At 35.1% G+C, this 11,912-nt stretch overlaps 1 protein-coding gene across 2 annotated transcripts; it reads right to left on the reverse strand.

The window, feature by feature from the left end:
• Positions 1-4,728: 4,728 nt before the first annotated feature.
• LOC147390905 (auxin response factor 18-like) lies at positions 4,729-9,543 on the reverse strand. Of its 2 annotated transcripts, none has more exons than XM_086458457.1 (14): positions 9,114-9,543; positions 8,889-9,004; positions 8,672-8,767; positions 8,533-8,589; positions 8,265-8,417; positions 8,083-8,167; positions 7,589-7,679; positions 7,319-7,483; positions 7,104-7,217; positions 6,938-7,010; positions 6,701-6,854; positions 6,010-6,614; positions 5,252-5,442; positions 4,729-5,112 (listed from the first exon to the last, which is right to left on the reverse strand). In XM_086458457.1, the coding sequence occupies exons 1-14, from the start codon at positions 9,184-9,186 to the stop codon at positions 5,028-5,030; spliced, it is 2,058 nt and encodes a 685-aa protein (XP_086314583.1). In that variant the 5' UTR covers positions 9,187-9,543; the 3' UTR covers positions 4,729-5,027. The 2 variants fall into 2 exon arrangements, with proteins under 2 accessions (XP_086314583.1, XP_086314584.1); XM_086458458.1 differs by having other exon boundaries at positions 5,252-5,439; positions 9,114-9,541.
• Between the last annotated feature and the right edge of the window lie 2,369 nt (positions 9,544-11,912).

Here is an 11,912-nt window from a genome sequence, read left to right on the forward strand (position 1 = left end):
TCAAATATTTTCTTATTCATGGTTGTATAAATTATGCATTAAAAATGTGTTGCATTTCTCAACCCATGGTTCTTTCTGCATGGATTTATTTTCCTCGGCACTTACGGACAGGATATATTTGAGGAAAAAAATGATATAAATTGATTTAGAATAAATTAAACAAATAATAATAATAAAATTACAAATTTCGTGTACTGTAGATGATTTTTATCCAAATATGATATAATCTCAAGCATCGCCGTTGCCCACCCACAAGGATTTATCTCGACTTATATGGTATGTGTGGTTTGTGAGGTATTGCATGTACTCGAGGGATTTGGACGAGATATGATACTCTAAGAAGCCAGTTGCCTCACCCCCTAGTTGGCTTATGAGTTTGGAGACCGCCATAAAAAAAAAATAATAACAATACAAAGCAATTACGAATCTACAGGTAATTTATAAACAATTAGAGAGAGTGTTTTTCACAACTTTATCTCACTTTCAAGGCTTGTGGTCGTATGTATTAAGTTGATTTAGATGTTCCCCTCACCCGACGGTACATTTATGAGAATATTAGAATACCCTCATAGGTTTTGAAACTTATGACCTGCATCCCTTGATCTCAATCTTCTGAATAATAAATTATCAAGAAAAAGACCTAAAATACCCTTGTCTTTAACATCCAATTAAAAACCCTTCATTTTTTTTCTTCTCAAAATTAAGCACTTTTACATTTCTTGGGTTTTTAAACTTTTCGCTGCATTGACAACTAGGCCCTTTTTTACTATTGGTTTGGGTCTTAACATTTGATATTAGAGCCAACCCTATGTCCATAATTCGAATCATGAGGATGCAATTATAGCCAAAAAAGGAGGGGGGCTCCTTTATAATATGGGATATCTTGGTTCTAAAAAAAGGGGAAAAAATAAGTTTTTCTATAGTATGGGATATGGAAGGGGTTCAAAAAAATAAAAAGTGTGCTCGCTGTAGTGTGGGATATGGAAGGGTTCGCCATAATAGGCCACTATGATTAATATGGGAAGAGGCGACTTATGGAAAAAGTAAAAAGGGTATCTGGTACTTCGAAAGAAGGCCAACGTATTTTTTTTTTTTGGTTTTGAGGGGGGCTCGTCATAAAGTGGGTCAACAAGGGTGTCGATCTTGGAACGTGGGGGTATGTTATGATCCTTAGGTTTAGACTTAAACTTTCCGTTCTATTGAAGCCTAGGTATTTTTGGAGCATTGAATTGGGTCTTAACAATCACCTTCAATCTTTTTTATTAAAACTTACTACTCTCACCTTCAACATTGAGATTCTATTTTCTTCAATTTTCAAGCTTATAGGTAAGATATAATTTTTTTTTTTTTTTTTTTCCGAAATGTAAAATGAAGGCATTTGGTCTAGAAAAATCTAGCATTCTCTACCATGGGCTAAGGCAAGGTAGAAAACTATGGAGATAAGATACGGTTGAATGAATTAAAATTACTATAACAAAAATATTAAAGAACTTAAAATTTTCTGGTTTAGGGAAGAAAAATAAGATAGGGTTTTTGGAAAGAAGATGAAGGGCTTTTTCTATTAGTTTATTAAGAAGATTGAAGTTAAGGTAGGTATGTCATTAGTTTAAAAACATGGGGGTAGTTATAATATTCACTAAGAAGTGTGGGTATGTCGAAATCACCCTATTTATTATCATGACATGTTAGACGTAACAACTTGAATAAATGACTGATTATTGTGGCCCAACTCATCATTGTCAATTTATCATTATTGCAACGGAAAAACAACTCATCTTATGCCTCAAATGACGAACTTTTCAAATAATTGGCAAACATATCAAATCAAATGGTCTAAAAGACAATAGACTGTCCAAAATCTTAGGAAAACTTGTAAAGGTACTTCCCACTTCCTATTGTGTTCAATCCATGGTTATAAAATTCGTCCGAGACCGTGATGTATCGCCCGAGTTAACTCAATATCGACGTTGAATGAGACCAACTCACAAAATCACTTTTTGATCGAGATTTAGGACTCACGTTCGGTTTTTTTATTCTTCTCATGAGACGTCTCAAACATATCGGAAAACTCATCCAAGACGACTTGATATCGGCCTGGATAAGATAAGACGCGATACAGAATTTTAAAACCATGCTTCAATCTTGATTTTGTAATTTTCTTGAGAGGTGTGATAAGAAATTTTTTTTAGGGAAAATTACTTAATAACCTTTGCCAAAAGGAAGTCTTTTTTAAATGTACCCTGAGTATTGGGACATTATCTTAACAACCCAATTAGTAAGATCTTTCTTTCTTAATGCCCCCCTCAACCTGATTACACGGTAAATTCAAATTGTCGAGATTGGGAATTCAAATCGTTGAGATCAATCATTCGAATCATCAATCTCGACAATTTGGATTGTTGATCTTGATGATTCATGTTGAAATATTGAGATTGATGATTGTTACAAGGTGGATCTAGAAAATTTGAACGGTGATCTCAATGATCCATGTTCAAACATCAAGATCAATGATTTACAATCATTTGATCTCGATGATTGGAATAAAGGTTAATCTCGATGGTTTGAATTGTTGATCTTGATAATTAGAATCATTGATCTCACCAATTGTTTGGGGGTGGGGGTTTAAGAAAGAAAAAAGGTTTACTAAATGAACTATCAAGTTAGGGCATGTTTGGAAAGAAATCCTGATGATTTGTGATACACAAACCACATTATTGGTCCTTGTGGGTAGGGCTGGCAATGATCCAATTCTTATCCAATTTCCGATCCGAAAAATAGGATTCAGATTTGGATTTTGAAGGTTTGGTAAATAAGTTGAATGATTCACCATTTTGGTAATTTACAAAAATTACTAATCATTTCAAGTTTTACCATTTTGGTAATAAGTTGAATAATAGACCATTTTGGTAATTTTTCAATTTTCATGTACCATTTTGATAATTTTCTCTAATAACAGCCTGGTATGGCATTACAGGTTCTTTAATATTAAGCTGGAAGAACACATCGTGATCAATATTAAGAATGAGTGGTGGTCCCTTAGTAGGGATGGAAATTTTAACACGGATTCGTGAACACGACTTGAAAATGACACATAGTTAGTTGGTTTTGGTTAAGCCTAATTGTGTTTGGGGTCATAAATGTGTCATGCATGTCTTAGGTTAGCAACGTCATACCATTTTGACATGTTTAGTTGTCATGCCTGTAATGTGTCGTATCAACTCTTTACGACCCGATTTGTATACAACCCATTTAAATCATGAAACGTAGTAGGTATCTCAAATATCAACAATTATTTGAGGGATTTTTTAAATTACCCAATTTTGCTAGAATTTTGTGCGACTTTTTTCACATAGAAGGTGTTTAATATATTTATTAAATAAATTAAGAGTTAAGCTTTTAGTTTAGGAAACCCTCTCTAAAAGATAATATGATGGTCAAAAACTTAAATCTTTATTTTCTTAGAACTCTAACTGTATGATTCTCTCCCATCTTCTTCGTCTCTACAATTTAAGAACATCACCACACAGGTGACAAGTTCATCTTTGTCTCCATCTCTTTCTCTTATGTGTTTGTCTTAAATCCACAATACTATTTTTATGTATTTAATAAATGTGTCGGATTTGGGTTTAAGTTTTTTATATGATTATTAAATGGGTCAGGTTTGGATTGGGTTAATTTTTAGAATACCCACAAGGCTTCTAATACCTTAATCTAACAATCCGAAATATTAATTCTGAGTTGTTATCAAGAATGTTAGTGCTACTTGAGGATTACAAAATTTTCTAATCGATTGAGTTGCCCAAATTAAAAGATTAAAAATTCTTGTACACCATCAATGCTCATCTAATTTTCCAAAAATATACTAGAAAAATAAACACAGAAAGAGAAAAGAAAGACCCGGGCCACAGTAGAGTCATTTATTTGGGTCCGACTTGATTCCAATCGTAATTTAATTATGTAAATCGATGTCTTTTTTGTAAGTAAAATAGTAAGGAAATGGTCTAATTGCAGTAATTAAGTCACAGTCAACGGGAGATACTATAAAGTGAAGGCATCTATTAATCATCCCTTCCCCATCAGTAGCTTCCGATTGTCTACTAGTGGGAGAGGTGAATTATCAGGACGGGCCGAGCTCTCAAGTCCAATAGCCGTCCTAACCTAGCCCGATTATTAATCAGGATAGGCCAAGCTGTCCCAAAGTCATGAATCGGACCTAGCCTAGCCCAATCTTTAAACAGGCTTAGAAGGGGTGGTAATCTTAACACGACCTGCAAACACAAACACAACTTGAAAACGATACAAAATCAGTGGGTTTGGGTCATGATATTGTGAACCTGTCTAACACGATTATTAAATGGGTTGGGTCCAAGTAGACAACCCACTTAACTTGTTTTGACATGTTTAGTTATTCAAGCATTAACATATAGCTTTATATACATTAACAATTACTTGAGAATTTTTTAAACAACCCATTTTTTTATGATAAAACTTAGTTTATGTTTTGTGTTACTTAATTTATGTTGGTAGAGATTAGTTTATGATTGGATGGCTTTATTTTTAGTAATGGTAGTTTATTTTTTGTGGTGGAAATAAAATTTATTTTTTCGAATAAAGATATGAATTTTTATTAGATAGATAACATGGGTCAGGTCAGGTATACCTATTATTATATGGATTGGATTTGGGTTTGGTAAATTTTCACAGCCTTGACTGAGTGGGAATTTCAAAAACAGAAGAATGTTTTTTCAGTACACTTCCACTCACTAAAATATATATATACAATTGTTTTTTTTTTTTTTCCTTTTTAAAGAAAATAAACAGATACATCAGAACCCTAAAATCTCCAAAACAATGATATTCACATCTTCCAATCCCCCTACCCTTGTTTTTCTATAACCAATATAACCATGCCTACCTTCCTAGTCAATTAACTAGTTTTGTTCTCTTCAAATTATACACACTTTTAACAGACAAAAAGCTTTCAAGATTTTGTCTTTAGTTTTGTATCCGAGCTTACAGTTGTTCATTCACCCTGACTTGATTCTTGAACTCATCATCATCACTTCTTGATTTGAATAGATGAATATACTCTTGACCATCTTACAGAATTCCCTGCAAAAATTCATGAACCAATAACAAGAATCAAATGTCTGAATAAATAAAATTTATCGGAACAACCCAATATCAAATTAGATGAAAAATTGATGGCTAGATCAATGATAATATGATAATGATAGTGGAGGTTATTTACAGCCATGGATCATCGCCTACGAGCATCATATCCCCTTCATCATCTGTGAAGACGACTTTCCATTTACTCTGTGATTGAAGCTCTCCCTTGATCTCGAAGATCACTTCTAGCTCATTTATAAGCTCATCATACCCTTCCAAAAGTGTCAGGTCCACGGACCGTGCAACGCTGATCCCTTCCATGTGCACCTTCTCAAACACCAAATGTTTTTTCCCAGTAAATATCGGAAAAAAAGAAAAAGAAAGGATAATGGTGTTCTGTAGGGCTTAAACCTGGGCAGGTTGGAAGGGGCGCAACCAAATTTCAACTCAACCCGAGCATTGAGCTTGAGACCATAAACCCAGGCTCAACCCAAGCTTGAGCTTCTAAACTCAGGTTGCTCGGTTTAGCACGAGTTAGGTAGTTGGGTGGTTCATGGGACAAGCCTAATTTTGTTTTTATAAGCAAAGAAATTTTGTATCTCAAACAAGAAATAAAATTAATGTTAATAAAAAAAATTAATATTAAATAAGAAATAATTAAAATAAATACAAATATTTATATCTTCATGTTCAGATTGAACTAGGTTGCCCAAACCCTCAACCCGAATTAAGGTCAGGTTGAGTTATTCTAACCCAAGGTCAACTCATATTCTACATAACTCAGCCCAGGCTTGCCCCATCAATTGGGTTAAGCCCAGGTTGATCTCGGGCTAGCCCGCCCAAGTTGCAGCCCTAGTGTTGTTCGACTAAAACCAGCTGATGAGGAGTTTCAAATACCTTAGTTCGACTTCTCGTAGGAGTAGAGCAGCTCAGATTCTGAATCTCTCTGGGTGAAACCTTTAATACTCCTTGTTTCTGTTCCTTGACAGCCTTTGAGAGGCCTGACTGTTCTGAATCAGCTCTAGACACAGTAGCCGTGGCAGTCCCTTCGGTGGTGCCATGGGAGACATTGATTGGTTGGGTTGCAGAAGTCAGGGTATTTGAGTTATTGATCAAAGAGCTATTGATCAATTCAATTCCAAACAATCGGCACCCACTCAGTGTTCCAGGTTTCTTCCTGCTTTCCAATGCATCATGCTTCGGTTCAATGATTGGGTTTGATGAATGATCACAGGTTGAGTAATTTGGCCATGTGGAAACAGTTTTATTATCTTCCATCACATCCCGAAACAAATTCAGAGGAACATTCACAAGTGGAGAAGGCCTTGTCCTTGAGTTATAGTTGTTATTACTGTTGATGTCGCCATTAATTTCCTTCGGTTTAGGAGGCCAGATGATTTGGCTTTCATTGCTATTGACTTCAGGACCACTCGAAGCAGTTGGGTCATGGGATCGGGTCGATCCCGGATACCAGAAAGGTGAAGCTGCAGAACTAGTAATTTCTACATTCCAATTGCAGTGAGAACAAAGAAGATATAAAGCCCAACTCATCCAGTGTAATATAAACAAAAATGGAGAGATCTCTTACCAAGGACTGGGAGATCAATTGATGTTTTGGGTCTTTTGCTAAATAATGTTGTGGCTTGAATCAAGCTTGGAGGCACAGAAGTGACAAAAGGCTCTATCTCCCATGGAGAAACTCTGTCCGATCCTTGAATCGAGGCTGGGTCATCCCATTGGACCTGGAAAGAGAAAATATAAGAATGCAAATACCACAAATAAAACCAGAAACAACTAAACTAAATGACTTGAAATATATCTCAACCTTCAATGATCTCCACTTAGAATCCTTCCATTGGGGAGAAATGTCTTCAACCCCAACAATTGTTCCTGTAAACCTGATGGACCAAAATCCATCAGCATATCTAGTGAGAGAATTGTTTTGGACAGAGAGATTTTAAAAAGGCACCAATGGATACAACTACAAATACCTTCTCTCAGGATTAGCTTCCCCTTCAAATCTCATCTTGAATCGCGTCCCTAGTGCAAATTCATTATTAACAGCCTCCAAATACTTATTCAAACCAATTATGAATTGACTTGTTCTGAAAAACACAATGCAAAGCCAATTGAATGGAAAAAAGATTCTTAAATGTTTATTCAACATAATCATCTTGTTTGACAAGAGAGAAGGAATATTTGAAACCTTGGTTTGTAGTAAACAATAAAGAGGGATTGTGTTGCTACAGCATGAGATGCCGTTGCAAGGACTCCAAGATGCATGCTCTGGCTGGATATCACGGATGACGGCATAGTGCTCTGTTGATGAGCAAGCCGTCTAACTCCTACACGTATTTCTTCATTATCCCCCCTACGTAAACAGCCCTTATGATTCAAAATTTACACTACTACATGGCTTAACTACCTAATCCAACAGGGAATGTAAACTATGAGCGAAAAATGCCAAAAAACATACCTTAGAAAAACAAAGGCATCACCAGCAACCAATCTCTTAGAAGTAACGAACGTACTCCAACCCGTTGTAAGCAAATGTCTCCGAGGTTGACCTGCCCATTTGATTCAAAAGAATAAACTAGAGAAAATTCTGAAAACATGCACAACAAGGAATTTTATAGTCGCTGATGTTTTTTTTGAAAAGTGAACATCCCATTAAAAGGAGCGAGATCGCTGCTATTTATTCTAAATGTGACGAGCTCACTGGTTTATAAAAGTGATGATCTCGCTAAAAAGCATGGTTTGGGAATTAAAAAGAACAACGTATTGGAATCGAAATTTACCCATATTCAGCGCACAAAATGGTAATTTACCCCATAAATGGATCTGATTCTAATTGGATTACTTTGCTTAGTATCATTTCAGAATGTTTGACCACAAATTCCATCATTTAAAAATTAAAATTAAGACATAAATGTACAAGAACCAATTAGCCAAATTGGGTGAACAAGGTACCTCTGAAGATATGCTTAAATCGCCACTCATACCCATGAAGATCCTTAGCAACTAAGTCCTGAGTTGGGGTTGGTTGGGCCATGTCCTGAACAGGGAAAACCCATACCCCACATATAAAATTATACAATTTTATTACGAAAAATTACAGAACAAGAAACATATGGATTAATTAGAGAATTTACCAATGCCGGGAGGCACTCATTTGCATGTTTCCGAAGAACACAGAACCCACCGTGAGTGCTTGTATCAGAGGCAGTTAAAATCTTGCAAAACGAGTGAACATTTGATCTTGATGGTTCCGAAGGATGTGGATCAGGACTTTTAGGTTCATTTTGCTATAAAAATTTGAACAAAAAAAAAAAGAACAAAAAGTAATAAAATTTAAAATTTACACCATTTCTTGAAGATAAATTGAGTTAAAATTCAAATGAAAAGTTCACTTATTCTTACATCTGATTCAGTTTGTAATGTAATCTGTGCATAAACTTCATCTGTGTCTTGCTCAGCCTAGAATCAACATAATTTTATAAATGACAACAAAAGATTGAAAAACAATATCAAAATTAAGCAACAAAGGAAGAAATTTTACTAGTAATTGAATGTGAACAACACGACAAAGTATCTTCGAAGGAAGATTAAACGAAGGAATCTTTTGATTCAATTCCTGATTAGTTGAAGCTTCTAACTGCAAATCAACAACAACTTTAATAAAAAAAATGGAAAATCAAGAAAAAAAATCCAGTCTTTGATCTCTTCAAAGCATTAAAACAAGAAAAGGAGCTAAAATTCGAGCAAAAATTGCTTACTTGCTCCATGTGGCCTTGGGGAAAGTAGAAAACCCTCTCTCCTTCTCGAGGAACATCGACGAGAGGACCTGCACAAGCTCTCCAAAGCTCTGTATAGAGATCTTCGGTTCCAAAACCTATCAAACGAGAACAAATCAAAACCAGAAGCCCTGATATTATACTGCAAAAAGCGAAAACATCTCAAGAAAATTTTAAGAAAAAATCAGAAATTAACCCTAATATCACCTGTTTCAGATCGTTCCCCCGAGAAATTCGGTTTTGAAATTGATGAACCACTAAAATTACCCACACAAGCCATTAAACCACTCTTCAAAGGTCGAAAACCACTAATCAAACTTCAAATACCACTTCAACGTAACCCTAATCCACTCCATATATAATTAACAATTCAAAGTGACAATTACAAAATCATAAAACTGAAACCGTTTTTATGAGTAATTGAAAGTTTGAAACTGCTGACTCTTCGATTCCTCTCAATTACGATCGCGATCGAACTTCCGTTACAAAACAGCTTATCTGTTATCTTCTCTGATCCAAAACCACCTCATGAAAACCGCTTTCGAACCTCAAAAACCGCTTTTGCTTCAACCTGGTTAATGTTGAAGATCTCTGTGTTTCCCTCTCTCCCGCCAGAAAGCAAGAAAACGCCGTTACGGAAAATTCCCAAATAGGTTTATTAAGAGAGCTGCTATTGGCACCCAACTTTCATTTATTACACCACAATTTCTTATTTTTAATGGGGGTGTATTAAGTCAAAGATGCGGTGCCAATAGCAGATCTCTTTATTAAACACTTCATTTCATTTCTCTCACTAAGCATTATTTTCTCTCTCTACTAACCTTTGACGGTTTGACCCATCTACCGTTATTTTTAACAGGCAAAAGTTTTCTGTACGCCACTGAATGAGAAAATCACAGAATTATAGTTTGAATTGTCAATGGATCGGCTCGATTTTGGTACCAATCGGGTATGTATTGCATTGAATCGGTCTCCAAACATGGTTTTTAAATTTGGTATTTCGTCTCATCTCATCCAGGCCGATACTGAGTCATCTCGAACGAGTTTTTTAATATGTTTGAGACGTCTCGTAAGTCAAATAAAAAAAAATGAATGTGAGTCATAAATCTCGGTCAAAAAATGATTTTGTGAGTTGGTCTCGTTCAAACGAGTTTAAAAACCATGTCTCCAAATCAATCATTTCATAAGCGTGGGATTGAAGTATTGAACTCTAAATATAAGGATCCAACCCAATCCAATAGGTATTGGATCGGGCCAAACCTAATTTATCATAAAAATCTTGATAAATATATTATATTTAAATTACGGATGTCAATGGGTACCCATTTAACTGAAATCAAAAACCTCACTTCTGATTCTTTTTTTATTGGAACCAATAAGAGTTGGATCTAAAATGGAACCGAAACCGTTAGGTTCTATTCGATGGCACCCACAGGTATCGAAAACAGATTTATTTTGTCATTTTTTGTTATACTATAGATAGATGATTTAAGGTATTCTTTTCGTTTAAAAATTAATACTTGTTATATAGAGCTATTCAATTTTTCATATCAAAGCAACTCCAATGCATCTTCTAAAACCTTTTCCATTTCTCTCAACTGTTGTTTTGGAGTGCAAAATCCACTAGAGAAGTCTCCAATGCAATCTTCTAAAATCTCTTCCATTTTGGAATTTCAAGTTTTCAAATTTCAAAATGGAAGACATGTACAACTACTTCAATTTTTTGGCTCCAAATCATTTCATTCCCCAACTGCCATTTTAGATAATCATTTTGGATTTTATGGTCTCCAACACAATCAACTATTGTGAAATAATGAGATCTGATTTATTCTTGATGATGATTACAGGACCCAAATAAGGTTTATATGAAAATTAATAACAAACTCTAACAAATAAAATAATCACAATCAATTCAAATCTCTAACTAATTTACCTCAAATATCTAACAAATCTACCCTATCTAAATCTCCATAGATATGATTCGATGTATCATTATACACCTTATTACAATACTTCACACCTTATACTCTAACACCCCCCCCCTCAAACTCAAGGTGATCGAAGATCATCGTGAGTTTGTTGAAATCTATCGCCTCCAAAAATGCAATTGTCGATGAAGAGTCGCCTACAACTAGGTGCTTGTTGATGAAGAAGTTACCCATCAAAAAGCACTTTAATTTGTCAAATGTAATGTGTTTGCCCAAGAACAAGGATGTATCCAATTGTATTGTAAATAATGAAAAGTAAATGACTCAACTCAAATGAACCTCCATTGGGCCATTGAAACCTATTGGATTTTAATCTAAAATGTGGCCTCTAACGGACCAAGAAAATGTGTTCAATGTCGGCTTCATGAGCTTGATCATTTGCAAGACCTCTATCAGGCCTTGAAATTGAAAATGGGTCTCTATAGACCACAATGAGCTTCATCAGAGAAGATTAGTAGCTCTTTTGAAGTAGAGAAGCTTTGGAAAATATACTCTCATAAGCAGGAGTGGAGCTAGGATTTTCTTTTAGTGGGGGCAAACATATAGTTAATTGGAGGGGGAAGTGAAAACGCCCTCAATCCACCGATGCAATTCCGCTTTTTTTTTTGGGATTTGCCACTTAGTTTTATGGTCTAGGAACCAAAACATGACTCTAAAGGATAAGAAATATTAAACTACGAAATGATTGTGGGTATGGGGATCAAGTTACAGGACTGGAAAGTGTTAGGCACTAATCTCATTTGATGAACGTCAGTCTCTACTTTTCCCAAAAAATTTACATTGCAAGAAATGACTTAAAAAAATAAAATAAAAGTTACCTTCCTTTACCTGAGTGATTGCGATGGTCAATTCCCTTAGAAACTAGCAGAGAGCATTCCTCTCGTGAATCTTCTCGTTTTTATCTTTGTTGCTAGATCCGCTTAGATCTTCGAGATAAAATTTTCTTCTCTTAGATCTAAATATTTTACTGACTTTTTCAGGATGTTTTTAAGAGTTTCTAGGTGTCTTTTAGGTTGAA

The sequence above is a fragment of the Akebia trifoliata genome, chromosome 11 (genome assembly GCF_017979445.1).
Source record: "Akebia trifoliata isolate Shusen 1 chromosome 11, ASM1797944v1, whole genome shotgun sequence".
In the NCBI taxonomy this organism is placed as follows: Eukaryota; Viridiplantae; Streptophyta; class Magnoliopsida; order Ranunculales; family Lardizabalaceae; genus Akebia; species Akebia trifoliata.

Excerpts from the sequence above, each read along its gene's own strand:
- LOC147390905 (XM_086458457.1), bottom strand. The coding sequence starts at position 9,186 with ATGGCTTGTGTGGGTAATTTTAGTGGTTCATCAATTTCAAAACCGAAT. Across the intron at positions 8,768-8,888 it reads CCCAAGGCCACATGGAGCAA|TTAGAAGCTTCAACTAATCA; the intron begins GTAAGCAATTTT and ends GTTGATTTGCAG. Across the intron at positions 8,168-8,264 it reads ATGAGTGCCTCCCGGCATTG|GACATGGCCCAACCAACCCC; the intron begins GTAAATTCTCTA and ends TTCCCTGTTCAG.